This window comes from Anguilla anguilla, chromosome 8 (genome assembly GCF_013347855.1).
Source record: "Anguilla anguilla isolate fAngAng1 chromosome 8, fAngAng1.pri, whole genome shotgun sequence".
Taxonomy (NCBI): domain Eukaryota; kingdom Metazoa; phylum Chordata; class Actinopteri; order Anguilliformes; family Anguillidae; genus Anguilla; species Anguilla anguilla.
In genome coordinates this window covers 44,998,018-45,015,082 of record NC_049208.1, presented here as the reverse complement: position 1 = coordinate 45,015,082, position 17,065 = coordinate 44,998,018, and the positions used below count along the sequence as shown (strand labels likewise).

Genomic DNA, 17,065 nt, shown 5'->3' with positions numbered 1-17,065 from the left:
ATGTGGTTAGCCAGTTCTATTAACGTTATGTATCATATTGTCTTTGCTATCTGTTAGCTAGACAGCTGATTGCAGTTGGGGTGACTAATGTTATATTTTTAGTAGCTAGGATCTCTCTTCTGCTAGCTAACTGTCTAACTAACTTACTTTGATATGGCTAGCTAGCACTAACAATTTCAGATTGTAATGCTAGTTTGCTGGTGTTACAACCCCAGTCGTAAGTTTGTGTTCACATTTGTTACTTTTGCGTGTGTTTCTTCGATCCAGTTGTCATCTAATTACTCGTTTCCGTATCCGGTTGCTCGGCTTTAAAAAGCTGCCATTTGCCACCTACCAGCGGAGACTAGCTCTTCAAACTCATGGTTGGTGCGGTGTGGTTAGTGATTGCTTCATTTGACCCTATCTTGTTTGACTCCGATTCCCGTCTAGCCCTTCTGATTTGTTTGTTGATTATATCTTGTGTATAACCATTGACTTGTTCCCATCATCCCAGTGCTCCTGTTAGTGTGTTCCCAGCTGGACTAAAAATCCTTTCATCGAGACACAAGTTTGTTATTTTGTTTTGTTATTTTTCCTTTATTGTTTTTGAAGCTACTCTGGGTTGAGATCTAAAGCTCCGTAGGGGGTATACTATTCAGAATTTTAGTTGCCGACTATCAGCTAACTGTCCGAAGTTCAGTGCTCAAAGCTTCCCTATACCCAGTAACCTTCAAAGACTGGCCAGCATTCAGTTGAATTTGGATAGGCAGATAGGAACCAGAGTAACTGGTCGGTTTGAAGTACGTTTCCATACCAGTTTTCCTTATCGTTCACCCTGTTACGGACTGACCCTAGACCAGGTCATAACAGCTAGCAAGCTCAATGCATCTTAATGTTTTAAGTGAAATGTTTGCATTTTCCAAAAGGTTCAAAATAAGTGTATCAGGCTGATGTTAGCGTTAGTGCTGATCAATTTCATTTCCTGACCTTTGAGGCTTTCGATCAATTCAGACGTTTCACTTAAAACCAAAGTTTTTTGTGATTAAGAAGATATATATATACCAGACAATGTCAGTGTAGTGGGGTACCCTTCTATAGTAGTGTAGCATGTGCTGTATCAGTAAGGGTACTGTCCAGGCTAAATTGTACTTTTTCAGATTATGACCCTCCTCTGTGGTGCTGTGATTGGGTGTTGAGGTAGAGGTAGAGCATGAGGTAGAGGTAGAGCATGAGGGACATGACTTAACGCCTATGCGCACATGCCAAATCTGCCCAATCCTTGCCCATTTAGGGGGTACCCTATTTAAAGCTTTATGACTGCAGGTATGTGCATCAGATACTTAAATAATGAAAAAAAAGACATTTGTACCATTTGCAATACTAACAGATTAGTTTATATTCATAATTTAGGAAGAAATGAAGTGCCATAAATGCAATTATCTTGGCAAAAAAGCAAACATGAAGTTGTTCTTTTTTAGTTTGCAATGAAATACTGAGAGATTCCATATATAAAAGTATAAAAGTGTCTGAGGCTCAGCAACCGTAAGTCCTGGAGCAACCAAATTTGACAGGTGGGTTCCTATGGCCCCCCACTACTCAGGCACTAAAAATCACCTATGTCGGCCAGATGGTGGCGCTATAACAAAGGGTTATGCGTAAAAGGCCATAACTCCCACACCATAAGTTAGATCAACACAAAACTTCATCAACCTATGCATCACGTGCTCTACAACTTTGCCATTGGCACCACCTATGTCTGCCATATTGTTTGCCCGCCATTTAGACTTTTTAGTTGGGGCGTGGAAGTTTTCTCCGCTAAAATGTCTGAGGCTGAGCAACCATAAGTTGTAGACCAACTAAATTTGGTAGGTGGGTTCCTATGGCCCCGCACTACTCAGGCACGAAAAATCACCTATGTCGACCAGATGGTGGCGCTATAACAAAGGGTCGTACTTTTAAAGGCCATAACTGCCACACCGTAAATCCGATCAACACAAAACTTCATCGACTGATGCATCTGAATGTCCTCTACACCTTTACTATTTACCTATGTCCGCCATATGGTTTGCCCGCCATTTGGCCGTTTTTATTAGGTGGGGTGCAGAACAGCTGTGCCTCCAAATCTAAACGGTTACGACATCTAGTAAACTTCTTTACGCGAAGCGACATCCATGGCGACGCAAGTAATCCGACACCGTAGGGTCTAGTTTTTATCAGTGAGGGGACGGTCTGAACGTCGGGGAAGCAGTGGAAGACAGTGCCAGACATTATTTGAAGACAGCATCGGGTGAGTTCATTTAGTCTTTGAATCTGTCATTATGCGGAGAAATAGCTGAACCATTTCATTGATAGGTTCTGAGTTTCTGTGCAAAAGCGCGAAAACACGCTGGTATAATGAAACTATGACGGTAGCCTAATACGTATATAGTCCGCTTCGTTCCGTTGCTACCATAACATAATGACCTACAGCTGCAGTTTCTCGCTGCAATTACTAATATTGAATATAACCAAAAGACGCAATTTATGCTGTAGTCTGCCAATGGCTAAATAAATATTACGGTCCATTTGAAGACAATATCGGGTGAGTTCGTTTAGTCTTTAAATCCGTTATTATGCTGAGAGAAATCGTATTCTCAATTTAATCTCTAAATTGACTGTAAGCTTAGGGTTGTAACCAGGTAGTTGTTTCGTAGGTGACTTAGTCTTAACTCGTCTTAACTATTGCTTGTATTTTGCATAGACTGCGTTGTTGCTGTTCTTGTTTGTGTTAGTGTTAATCAGTTTAACCTACAGGGTCCAAGTTGAACTATGCGGTTGTTCCCTGCACTTGGAACGGTACTTCTCTCTAGGATTTTCGACACTTGTTCCTGATTATGATAATACACTTTGTTGTACGTCGCTCTGGATAGGAGCGTCTGCCAAATGCCTGTAATGTAATGTAATGCAATATTCCGTAGCAACAAGATAAACCCGACATTAGCCATAAAATATGCCAACACAGCAGAGAAAACGCTGCTCACTGAATAACGAAATAAACGAGACATTTAAAAAAAATATTATACCATGTCATTCTACAGTCAATATCTGGGACTAAACATTTTTTAAATATACAGTCTTACCATCGGTTTTACGCATAGAGATGTCCCTTTTGCGAATGAGTGGCCATATATTGTCTTGGACAATCCGTTTGTGAAAAATCTGCCACGCCTGGGTCGGCTATCTTCATAAATAGCTGTGCGTAATACCACACTTGTTGCTTACGGCGTTGTCGCCCTTTTTAGTGCAATTTGGCTTGATTGACAACTCATTTATTCCGTTGGTGAGAGTATAAGCTTTCTAACGATGTATAACATGTCTGATTTTGCTTTTGGAATAGCGTTTTATAGGTCAGCGTAACCGAAAATTTCCGCATCTGCCAATGTCTAAATAAAAATAAACGGTAGGCTGCTGTGCGCGCAGCATGCAGGTCGCGAGTTGATATTATTATTTGAAATGTGTATTTATGTGTTATTATTCTATCTGTCTCTGAGGCGCTCTGAAATGTGCATTCTCTGCTAAGCTGAGCCATGGATTGGTATAGGTTTGTGTCTGATGTTGTGTTGCATGGTACAGCGAAACTTCAGCACTTTTCCGGTACTTAAAAAAAAATAAAAAAAAATTTGGTATTAGAATTTTCCGACGTTCGGTAGTTTTGCGTCAAATGTAAAAGCCAGGGAAAAGTGTCTCCCGCATTACCGATTGAGAGGATGAAAAGTGTCATTTGTCAGAATCTTCGCTAGATGGCAGCAGCAACTAAGGTTGGTAAGTGAGGTGACCTGCGCTTGTGTATTTTCTATCATTGATACAGCGCAAGCTTAGACTCAGTTCACTTCAGTAGCAATAGGTGTTCCAATTTGTAAATATTTTATTATAGACAGATGTTGTATTGTTATTAAAATATGCTGTTTTTAAATCTATTTAAAGGTGAAAGACCTGTTTTAAAGATTATTTCGTTTACAACTGTTTAATTTTTAAAATATATTTAAATTTTCTATTGTTCAGTGTTGTAACACTATAGGCCTATGCATATTAATATGTTGAAGAGGCTTCAACTTAAAGGTTGTTAATGAACCAGGTTGTTAATAAACCATGAATTTGAAAATGAGGTCAACCCTTGTGGACATTACGTTTCTGATCTATTAAGGTAATTTCAGTATCGTTAGGTACCGAGTATCGAATTAGCATTGTTTAAGTTTCAAGTATCATTTCAGTATTGAGTATCGTAATACTAAACCTGGTATCAGTATCAAAGTCAAAATTTTGGTATCGTGACAACACTAGTGTGACGCCTCTTTTAGTTGCGGTGCAGAAACACTGCAGCTGTGCATACACGCCGGGCCATCTAAGTGTTACGACATGCCATCTAAGTGTTAAGACATAGTAAAGTCCTTTACGGGAAGCGGCCAGGACACATCCATGGCGACGCAACTAAGTAATCCGACAGCGTCTCTTAGCAAAAATTGGCCATAAGTCATCAATATTTTAACGATCATCATGATATTCAGTAGGTATTTTGGGTGAAGGCATATGCTCATGAGGACAAAGCCATTTTAAAATCGCTCCATAGGGGGCTTGGACCCCTCCCAACGCCGCTTGCGGCTTTAATTGGAATTCAAGATTATTCCCTTCAACTGAAGGATATTTTTCTATATATCTTTACTGTAAATAGATTCTATTTCCAATGCAAAACAGAATCTTTCGATTTATAAAACATTTTTTTCAGTTTCTGATTGTTCAATGTCCCCCAGTTAAAGCGGGAGTGGTGGTGGGGTTCAGATAGTTCATAAAACTTAGTTTAGTAAAAAAAAAAAATGGAAAAAAGAGAGAGGTGAAAAGTACAGTATGAGGATGTGGAAATATATTTCATAATTATATATGCCAATATTAAATCAATTTGATGCTTTGAAGGCACAACAATTGCATTGCTAATGAATATTAGGTTAGAATACAACATCTGCCCGATTTAACGTGACTTCCGGTATAAACCACGCCCACGTCCGGTCTTCTATCCGAATACAGATACAGAGACAGATAATGACGTCTCTGCACAACCCTACTAGGAACATACCCAAAATTGCTCCAAAAATGAATAAAATGCTTTTTGTCTATTATAAAGCACATAACTTTGCCCTTTACAATGTTTAAGATGAAACGTTGATATTAGATGGGGGAAAAAAACAATTCTGTGGGACAGAATGTGGTACACATACCTAAATGTGTAATCATTAACTCTTGTGTGTTTTTCTGTACTCTACAGTATGTAATGTTTTCTTGTATGGGAATGGAACGACATTAACATAATATTCAACCGGCCACCAAAAACTTTTGTCGATGTTCCAGGTTCACATCAGATCCGGTGCATGAAACACAAACAGACTACTACCAAACATTACAGTCTGAAATGATGTCATTATGAAGTACCAGTAAAAGACACTCCGTTTAAAAAATAACATATATAACCTAAATATTTTGAGCTGGAAGATGAAGTCTTAACTGTGCTCAATAGATAGAGACAGAAACAAAGAATCATTGTTGTCGTTATCCTCTTCTGACTTGGTCCAGAAAACAGTATCCACTTGGTCTATCAGCAAATATATGCCTTAGCCATGCACAGAAGTTCTCAAGAATAATATTTTCTGAAATGTGATCGTTCGGTAACGTTTTTTTGCCAGGTGCAGTGTCTTTTACTGTTTTCACAGAGTGAACGTAACACAGTGCTGATGAGACTTTCAGTTACACTGGCTTATGAAATGCTATTCCAAAAGTAAAATTAGACATGTTATACATCATTAGAAAGCTTATACTGACACCTACTGGATAAAATAATTGTCAATGAAGCTGGACTGCACTAAAAATGACGAAAATGCCATAAACAACGTGTGGTTTTACACACAGCTATTTTGGAAGATACCTAGACGTCACTAATGAGTGTATATTTCACAAACGGATTGTCCAAGACAATATATGACTACTCTGTCTTGAAAGGGATCTCTATGTCATCTCTATGTGTAAAACCAATGTTAAGATTGTGTATTTACTCCATATTTAGTTGCCGATATTGACAATAGAATGACATGGTATAATTTTAGGATAATTTGTCTTATTTCGTTATTCAGTGAGCAGTATTTTCACCACTGTATTGGCATATGTTAATGCTTTGGTTGGGTTTATTTTTAACGGAATACAAATTTTTAGTGATGAAAGAATATTTTCATGAATTCCCCGATAGACACTGTTGTCCAGTGTGTCATAAGTGGGGGGTGTAGTTGTAGATGACACAGCAGGGAGGGGGTGTTTGGTAAATGGACAACCGACACAACAATGGTGGCGCTTACAGTCTCCGTCTTCATCGTAGTTGTCCTGAATCGTCTACTAATAAAGCCAGAACACAGAGTTTGTGTTTTTGTGGAGGAAAACCTTATCGCTGTTTCCTCAGTAGATTCAGTCGGGTGCAGCGAATTCCATGTATGTTGAATTAAACACTCTCAACACTGAAAGCAAGGATACATTAAAATCACAAGCGGTTTATAATACAGAGTATGTAGGAGCACTATAGGTGCTTTTCCACCTTAGGGCCGAACCGTTACCAGGGCCACTCCGTGCCATTCCGCGCTGCTCAGTACTCGTGGGAACGATTACCGTTTCTATTTCCACCGTCAGGCTGCTAAAACCAGGACTAGGAAGTATCTAAGAAAAACTAGTATGGACAGCAAGTGGAAGATACCTAGACCTAGGTGGATCAGCGACGGTGTCCCGTTGTGATGTATAATAAATATGCGCCAGTTGTTGTCGTCGCTCCCCATACTGTTTTGTTTTTGTTATGTTTCGTTGGCTGACGAAACGGATGAGGATTCTGTGTATTTTGGTCTGTTTTTGGTTTTTCTTTTTAGCATATCCTCCACTGACCATCACTGTTGCATGCATCACAAAAACTATTACACTACTAACACTTACATTACAGTGTGAAATATCCGCATTATATAATACCACTAACTTACTACTTACATAGAAATGATGAAATGAAATTTTATCTGTGTTCAGTAGATGGAGACAGAGACAGTAAATCAACAAGTTCAATCCGCTTCTGTTTTGCTCCAGAAAATGATGTCAGATAGGTCTATCAGCAAATATATGGCTTAGCTATGCCCAGAAGTCCTCAATAATAATTATTAGTATTTTCCAAGAAATTACGAAAAATCTTTAACAACGTTTCATTAGGTGCAGCGTCTTTTACCACAGAGTGAATGCGATGATAATAAAACTTTCGGTTACGCTGACCTATAAAACGCTATTACAAGAGCAAAATTAGACATGTTATACATCGTTAGAAAGCTTATACTCTCACCTACTGAATAAATGAATTGTCAATCAAGCCAGACTATACTAAAAAAAAAGGGTGACAACGCCGTAAACGATTCGTGTGGTATTATGCACAGCTATTTTGAACGTACCCAGGCATCACAAATGTGCGAAATATATTCATAAACGGATTGTCCAAGACAATAGTCTCAAAAGGGACATCTCTACACATAAAACCAATGGTAAGGTTATGTATTTATTCAATATTTAGTCCCAGATAATGACTGTAGAATGACATGGTATCATTTTTTAAAACTTTGTCCTGTTTATTTCGTTATTCAGTGAGCAGCGTTTTCACTGCTGTATTGGCATATCTTAGGGCTATTGTCGGGTTTATCTTGCTGCTATGACGGAATACGATTTTTGATTGGCATTTTTATTTATATTAGCTTCTCCACCGACCTAGCTTACGGGAAAGGACGTGAAGAGACCGTATGCAGAGTCACAAAACTGACATAACCAATCAGTGAATACGTCATTAAGCCTGCCCACGCGAACAGTTCTGCTGCACTGAGCATGGTTGTCTAACCGCGCCAAAAATATTGTGCTGGGCACGGTTTGTAATCGTTCCGCGCCAAACCGTTTCCAGGTGGAAACACCATTGGAACCGTTCCTCTCCATGCTCAGAACCGTTCAGCCCTTTGGTGGAAAAGGGGCTAAAGACCGACAGGAGTTCCCCAGCATACCGCAGTGAACTCAACATAACAAAGAAATTGCACACTTTCTATAGGGAATCTTATCTTTTAGGTTCTGCGCTTGGTTGCATGCCACACGTATAGTTCTCTTGCAGAAAAACATTTCCCAGAAATTACGTCTCTTCCATAATTAACACAAAGTCACTTTCTTTTCTTGCAACCTTGACATTTCGGTTTGCTAGCAAAGCTAAGATAGGACACCGCGCCCAATTATTTTGCAACATGAGAAGAGAGAGAAAAGTGGGAAAGGGGGGCCATCTTCTGTTCATGGAACCTTCCTGAATTGTAACAGAATTGCATAGAGTATCTCAAAGCACATGTCATTATCTCATGCTTGAGATTTCATCATTTTAATAAAGAGCATGTTCTCTTCTCACGCAAAGGTAAGAATATGTGAGTTAGTCATTACACAAGAAAACTGTTAAAAGAATACATTTCTAATAATTTATGTGTTAGAGTATATAATATAAAACAATGATTAAACAGCATATTCTTCCACAATTTCAACTCATAGTTTGGTTGCAGGAGTACTGAAAGTCTGAGTTGAACAATCGCAGGATGCCAATGTCGTGGCCACTAGGGGGATTACACCAACATGTTATTATTATTTTTAGACAGAATTTGGATATGTTTTTGGACCCCTAAATATTTTAGACCTTTGTGCTGGTGGAAAGATAGTAATTCCCAATTGAAAATTATGCAAAGGTGAGTTTCTTGAGTCAAAACAATTGGTAGTGAAATCCATGATTATATTGTGATTAACAGCAATTTAGGCATTTTGGATAGATTTGAAGACATTAAGGGACACCAGGGTACACTGCTTACCTTTTGCTTCATAGATCTTTAGTAGTTGCCCATATCACCCCCAGAGTTTGCACACTTGTGGGCAAGAAGTGTATAATCCAGGGCATGTATAGTGGTACCTTGTTTATATATGGGATCTCTCAGTATTTCATGACAAACTAAAAAAGATCAACTTAATTTTTGCATTTTCGCCAAGATAATTGCATTTTTGGCACTTTATTTCTACCTAAATTATGAAGATGAACTAATTTAAATTACTATTGGAAATGGTAAATGCAAATGGCTTGCTTCAAATGGAGTTAGAAAATGGATGGATGATGGATGTTGTCACAAGACAACAGCTGAATCCAAGGAAACACAAGTTTTCATCTGGGAAACATGTAATGAATGATCCTGCCCTCTATACTGATGCTCCCTCACAAAGTTATAAATGCAATATTCAGTATATTTTTAATAAGTATTTATAAAGTCCAGAAAACTGTACTTAAAAGCAGAATAAAATGTGGAGCTGCAAAACTATTCCCAGATTTTTTCTTATTTGGATAGAACAGCATAAATTTACTCCATATAATTTCTGTTATCTCAAGTTAAATGTGGTGCTTTCAAATGTTCAGTGGCAGTGATGATGCGTCATGATTCTGAAAAATCATGAGGCTTACTTGCATTAACAGTTATTTGGTCCTTATGTTGAAAGACAACGACAACAGCAACTCCAAATACAGATCCCTCTCCTGGAATTAGCTTTTTTGTTAGCTTTATTGTGCATGATGCAATTTTGTGAAGAGACACAGCTGGCCAAGAAACAGCTAACTGTCCAGTTACTTTTGTGATCCTATTTTGGGGGACCTTGTATATAAAGAACTGTAATTTCTACAGAGGTTTTGATGTTAAAAATTTAATTATGGACCAAAATCATATGTAATGTGTACCAGGTTTCTCTTCTGAAATGCTGACAGACTTTTTATATCTCTCAAATGACTTGCTTATTGCTTCAAGTTTAGTTTTATTTAAGGATGACTTTTGCTTTGTTCCAGGGCCTTAATTCTCTGGATGAGGATGACCCCAATGTCCTGCTGGCTATTCAGCTGTCTCTGCAGGAATCTGGGCTGGTTATGGATGCTGAGACTCAGGAGATCCTCAACAATGAAGCCTCCATGGGAGCGATTGGCACCTCTCTGCCATCCAGACTGGACCCTGTGCTGCCCAGTGTGGAGCTGCCTCGTGGTGCCTTGAGCAGCTCTGAGCTCCTGGAGCTGGGAGACAGCTTGATGAGACTGGGAAACATTACCAGTCAATACACCCCTGAGCCCTTTGATAACCTGCATCCCTTCGGTGAGTCTCCAGGAGGCATCTTCTCCTCCTCCAGTGACACAAACTCCACTTGCCATGAGCCTACCACCAATGCCAACCTGCTTGGCAACATCATGGCCTGGTTCCATGACATTAACCCTCAGAGCATTGCATTCATCCCCTCCGCCTCCTCAGACCCTCTCCTGGACATGCAGAGGGACCCTGCAATGCAGGACAATGTAGATGGGGGAGATCTGTCATCCCAAACTGGGGACGATGCAGTGGGCCTCACCCAGCTGGAGTTGGAGGGCATGGCCACTGTGGGTGTCTTGAACACAGAGCCTGACAACAGACAAGTTGACTGTAATGCTGATCCCAGTCATCCTGATGTCCCTGAATGTGAGTCTCTTCCTGACCTTCAACCACACAGCCCTGAGTGGGAGGAGCAAGTCCACCTGGTTTGAGAGCCTCCTGTAATATCTATACCCACTATCACACAGGAAAATTATCAACTGTGGCAGCAACTGAACAAAAAAAATGTTTTGGGTAGCACATTGGGAGAGAAACTGTTTTGATTTAAAATCTAAAGCAAATTGTAGACTGCTGAAATCAGAAAAAAAATGTATACATGTACTAGATGTGGATAAAATAATTGTTTGTAAAAAAAATTTAAAAAAAAGTTGGCAAGAACACAAAGAGAGAATTGAGATGCAAACTTCATGTAAATGAGAAAGCAAATGATTTTTGTATGTTGTTTCTCATATATGGAGTAGTATATATGTGGGATCCTTGGGATCAGAGTGGTTTTTTTCACTAGAATGGGACACTAGTTGCAGGGTGCAAGTGACTACTGGACAGGAGTCTTTAACTTTTGCTCAGAGATTGGTGACTGTGAATTTGACCAGGAAACCTGATCTCATTCCCATCAACCTTTTTCTGCCTGCCTATTTCTGTCAGAAAAGGTGCCAAGCTGCAATTTGTCTAAGCATAATGCACTCCAGAAGGAACCAAGGTTATAACATGCATATTGTGCCTACATTGCTAAGAACCAATCAGAACCCCCCTTCCCCTGAAATGATCCATTAGTATTTATGTAATTAACACAAAATAGACTTTTAACAGTTAAAGGAAGAAATGAAAAACAGTGAAGTCTGCATTTGAAAAATCACAGTCCGGACTTTGGAAATTCAATCAGAAATTTGGAAATTCAATCAGCTAATTTTTTTTACATAACTTAATCATAATGGAATAGACAATGATGGCTACATTTGGAAACTCACTTATTAATGCTGCAGCTGATCCCTAATGGTTTTCTACTGAATGTGCCTTTATTTGGATTTATGTGTTTTTTAGTTATTGCCACATTTCAGAAGTACCTCAGCATTGAAGTATAAACACACTTCACACTTCTCACAGTAAGTTCATATAAATCAAATGAAGTGTATTGAAATGACATTTAAAATTAACATATAATACATTTAACATATTTTTGTCTTTAAACCTCATTAACTGTTTAGATTATTTAAAGACATTTTGATGCACCAGACATAGCATGTACTGTGCAGTCTCTAAGTATTTGGCCAGTATTTTTGTTGTTTTGGCTCATTGAATGATGACTACAAAGTCACTGAATTCCACCTACCCCTCAAATTAAAGCTGCTAATCTGTACATTAAACCTCATATTCATCATGTTATTTAAAATACAGTGTGCCGGAGTACAGAGCCAAAACTACAAAAAATGTGTCACTGTCCAAGTACTTATGGATGACAGTTGTATTTAAATTGATTATATCTAATCTAAATGAATTATATCTATGTAACATTATGAGTTGTCCATTTAATTGTAAATGTTAACAGTTTTTGACTTATAGTGAGCTCCATAACATTTGGGACAGAGACATTTTTTCTATACTCCACAATTCAGATGTGGCCAAAGTGCACATTCTCTGCATACTCTTTGGTTTCACCATGTAGAAATAACAGCACTTTTTATATTTAACAGCACCATAATGTTTGGGACATAGTGTCATGTTGAGTGTTTTGTCACATGATGCCATCCGGAAGCAGATGCTTGAATTTAAACAGATAAGGTGCTTCGGTACACTTCAGAATTCATCCAGCTGCTGCTAGCAGAAGTTTTTTTATTTATTTTATTTTTTATTTAACCAGGAAATCCCTTGAGATCAAAATCTTTTTCTCTTTTTTGAGGGAGACCTGGCCAAGCACACCATTACAAAGTTACAATGAAGCAAGTGAGCTAACCCTTACCATAAACATGCAACAGCCATACATGCCCAATCCATAGCACCCTCACCACCATATTTCACAGATGAGGGGGTGTGGTTTTGGATCTTGAGCAGTTCTTCGCCTCCACAATAGCCTCCACTCTGATGCAATTGAATCTTGGTCTCATCTGTCCACAAGATATTTTCCCAGGACAGGCACTTTTAGTATGGACAGTTATATTTAAATCTACATCTAACTTAATGAGTTGTTGTGTATCTCCATTTATTTGTGAATGTTAACTGTAACCTTTAACAGGTTAGCCTCAGCAGTTAACCTTAGTATATTAGTACCTTGGATACGTCTTAGCAAATATTGACCAATGTAAAAAGTGCTGCAATTTATACATGGTGAAATTGAAGTGTATAAATAAAAGCTGAGAATGTATGTTTGTTAGTCTGTCTGGATTACAAATCGAAAATTGAGGAATACGGACCCAGGTCAAGAAAAAAGTCTTTGTCCCAAACTTACTGCACATGAGGCATGCACAGAAAGAAATGTGCAAACTAGTTATAGAGAAGTGCAATGCTGTGAGAAATTGGGAAAGCAATTTTAATGTCCAGAAATAATAAAAGAATTGTGGGAAATATCCTAAATATTTTAGAAATGTTGTAATCCTTATTTGAAATGGAAATTCCCTCTAAATTATTGTAAATTTCACAAAGAAATACATTGTTGGCTTTGTTGTGTTATGTTAAAATAGAATCCCGAATCTCATGAAAGTTTCAAATTTTAAATTCATATCTCAAATTTTGTTTGTGGCTGTTTTGAAATCAGAACAGCAAGAAAACAAACATATTACAATGGAATGTCTCTTGCAAAAGTGAAGCTGTGTAAAGAGTGCTATATATGGACTTATTAAAATTGGTGTGGGATTCTTCTGGAATTTTATGTTGTCTGCTGCAGTGTAACTATGCAGTATGAAAAGGGGCATACTAAATTATGTTTGTATTTTCTTGGTACAAGTGAAAAGACAAATTATTAACATGAAAAATTAAGTATTTTATTGCCCAGTAAAATTTTATATAGTAAAACAACTTCTTGAAATGTTGTTTGCACTTTCATAGTCCTATACTTGATACATTCCCAGTTTATATGTAATAAATAATGTTGGATGTCTGGCCAATCAAAGAAAGGTTTACTCAATAAAATTTGCCTAAAATGTGAATTGCGTCCTCTCTTTATTTTGTCCACTGTTATATGTTCCTTAGTAATTTTAGTTGTATATTTTAAAATCTACTCATGAAAAGTAATAGTAATAATAGTTTTTTTTATTGCAACAAAACTGTATAAAACACCACAGCAAATTTGTCTCCAAGAAGCGTTTGAGTATTCTCAATGAATTCCTTTATGACCTGGCATATTTTGAATAATGTAAATGTGCTCATGTGGTACTTGTCAAATTGTCTACATTTTTGTATGATTGAATCAAACAAAAATAGGCTTTCATTATATGTGAGTTATTCACACATAATTCACAGTAAATAGTCTCATGAACCCAAATGCGGCCTCCCACGGATACTGAGTTCAGGACAAGTTCTGAGCAATGACAGAACTCTCACATGCTCTCTAATAGATTAGAAACTAGAAGTTAACCAAAAATGAAGGGAAAATGGCTATAATCTGTCTATATCTATCAACACTGGTCAGGGATAAAAATGAATGCAAAACTAACAACAAATGGATTGGGATAGCAGGTATGGTAGTTTTTTCCTTCTTCCTCTTCTTTTCTTCTTTCCTTTGGCTTTTTCTTTTCTTCTACTTCTTTTCTTCACTTTTTCTTTTCTTCTTTCCTTCTTCTACTTCTTTCCATCTTTTCTTCTTATTTTCTCACTCCTGCAGCGCGCTGGGCGACCCTTACCAGGGGGACCTCCACGCTGTGACCGGAAGTACATGACCTCCATATCAAGGATTGGAACTCACGTAACCTCCACACCAGGAACAGAAGTCACCTGACCTCATCTATTTAGGAAACAAGTTTGTTTCAAACATTGAGATATACAAGAACTAGAGACAGCTTCCATTTACCGGTTCCTTGGATTCCTATGGGAGCTGCTCAAAGGCGCATGAAGCCAATTCATGGACGCAGCCATGTTTGACTATGGGCCTTTGGCACCAGAGCGTGCGCACTGGGTACCTAAATGTGAAGGATCGCGGTAAACGCAGAGAAAAGACATTAACCAGCAGGGGTGTGTTCCGAAAAAGCTTTCAAATCGTCTGACGAACTGTGGCCACTGAACTGTGACTGTGGCTTTGCTGGCTAGCCACAGGACTCATTGTGGTCATTTCTGATATGGTTTCTAACCAAGTAAAAGTAATAAATAAGTGAGTTGATACTTTTATAGAGGCATTCGGCAAGACTGTACATTACATTAGCTAGCTAGATATGTTGTCTACTTATGAAAAAGCTAGCAGTACTGAAATGCAGTGAGAAGTTGTGGTTAGCTAGCTAACTAAATAACTACTAGGTTTCACAAGCTAGCTATCGAGCTGTCTTACTTACTAGCCACAGCCAGTTAGCTAGACAGTAGAACAGTTGTAGATGGCTAACTTTTCCAAACGATACAAACATTCAGTGGCAGTCGACTGTTACAAGTAATTATATCTAGCTAGCAGGCTAGTCACAACTTCTGATTGGTTTAAATCCTACAGTCAAGAAGTGTGCATTCAGCCATTCTGTGTCATGGGAGCTAGCTACTTTCTAGCTACTGTTGTTTAAATTAAAGAAAATCGATGATTCAATTGTAGTCAAAGCTTTCTAAATCCGTAAATGATCTCCCTACGGATTATAGCTATTCTTAGCCAGCGTGACCCTGATCTCAAGCAAAATGTACCATTGTGAAAAGCGATTGCAGACTGGAACAGCTAGCTAATATAATTCACTTGATTTATCTGCTTGCTTTGACTTGAATTCATCAAGAGTAAGTTTTATTTTTTATTCAAATGGAAACATGCGATGTGCTTTAAATGTATATGTATATGAACAATGTGTAGTACTAAAATAAGAGCTTGTCACCTACTGCAATATTGGGTCGTTTTCATTGTTTACAGGAAAAAGTACAATATGGGCAATGACAACCTTTTGATACGATTTGCTGTACTGTAATGTTGTTCGTCATGCTCTCCTGAACTCGGGTACTGTTTTTTTAAAATCATGAAATACATGCTAAGATATGACAAATCCACTGAAAAGTGAAAGTTCGTATCCCTAGAAAAGCAATGAGCAGTAGCCTACAATTAAAAGAGAACTAAATTAATTCTAAAAAGCTGTAGCCACTGATGTGATGGTCGGTTTATCACAGCACACAGCCAAATTTTTACTGAATGCAATGGACTATGAGTTAGTTGAGAAATAATAAATAAATGGGCAAAATGCAAACATTTACATAAAATCTTGATAAATAAGGCATATGCATTATATTCCTACAATCTGCACCTTTGTAAATGACATGTTATCATCTTCATCGCCACTTGATCTTAATTAGCATCATTTGAAACATTGTAAGAGCAAATTAAATATAGCTATTCTCATTTTTCAATTTATGTTGGCATATTTATTTTTTATATGTGATTAAATTGTCATCATCAGCACCATCATCATACAAAGACAGAAATACTACAGCGAATAACATTTTAATGATATTAGGCTATTAGTAGCAATATCAAAATGAGAATGTAATCAAAATTATATTGTGGAATCAGCAAAATAGAACATTAATTTAAGAGCCAATGGACACAAGAAAATGATGGCAGGTAACATTACTACTAGTATAGTAATATTAATATATAATTAAAGCCGCAAGCGGCGTTGGAAGGGGTCCAAGCATTGGCAGCATCGCGCCCCCTATGGAGCGATTTTAAAATGGCTTTGTCCTCATGATCATATGCCTTCACCCAACATATCTACTGAATATCATGATGATCGTATGAAATATTGATGACTTATGGCCAATTTTGTGCTAAGAGACACTCTCGGATGACTTAGTTACGTCGCCATGGATGTGTCCTGGCCGCTTCCCGTAAAGGCTTTTACTATGTCGTAACACTTAGATGGCATGTCGTAACACTTAGATGGCCCGGCGTGTATGCACAGCTGCAGTGTTTCTGCGCCGCAACTAAAAAAGGCGTCACACTAGTGTTGTCACGATACCAAAATTTTGACTTTGATACCGATGCCATTTGTAGTATCACGATAATTGATACTGAATTGATACTGATTCAATACTCGGTACCTAATGTAAGGAAAAAAGGACGTCTCTCGAACGTGATGAAAAAGTACAAAGTTTATTTCCAATACCGGCAGTGACAAAGCGCACGAATGACACCTTGGATTCAGCAGAGTCAGACTGAACCCCCAACCTTTCCAGAGGCTGCTTCTTATTTGTTTTCGAAGCTGTGATCAGTAGTGTTGAATACACATACCAAGACGGATGTAGTCGGTCCTTGTAACACCTATCAATTAGGCCATAGTGTATTGGCCGTCCTGTTGTGATTGAATTAGCACGTCTGTTGACTTGAATGGTTCCCAATCTCTCACTCCTGGTCGCTATTCTACCATTGTACCAACTGTATTGTGATAATGATAAGATCAAGGGAATGTGTGGCTAGCAGACAT

At 38.1% G+C, this 17,065-nt stretch overlaps 1 protein-coding gene across 5 annotated transcripts in view; it reads left to right on the top strand.

Annotated features, from left to right (window-relative positions):
* The window catches only part of LOC118233205 (ankyrin repeat and IBR domain-containing protein 1-like), a 252,676-nt gene extending 239,058 nt beyond the window's left edge, over window positions 1–13,618 (top strand). For 4 of the 5 annotated variants that reach the window (XM_035428618.1, XM_035428620.1, XM_035428617.1 and 1 more), the window contains exon 20: window positions 9,911–13,618. In XM_035428618.1, the coding sequence (XP_035284509.1) occupies window positions 9,911–10,630 (720 nt within the window). In that variant the 3' untranslated portion in view covers window positions 10,631–13,618. The remainder of the gene's footprint in view (window positions 1–9,910) is intronic. The other variant, XM_035428621.1, reaches the window with a different exon arrangement.
* The last annotated feature ends 3,447 nt before the right edge of the window (window positions 13,619–17,065 follow it).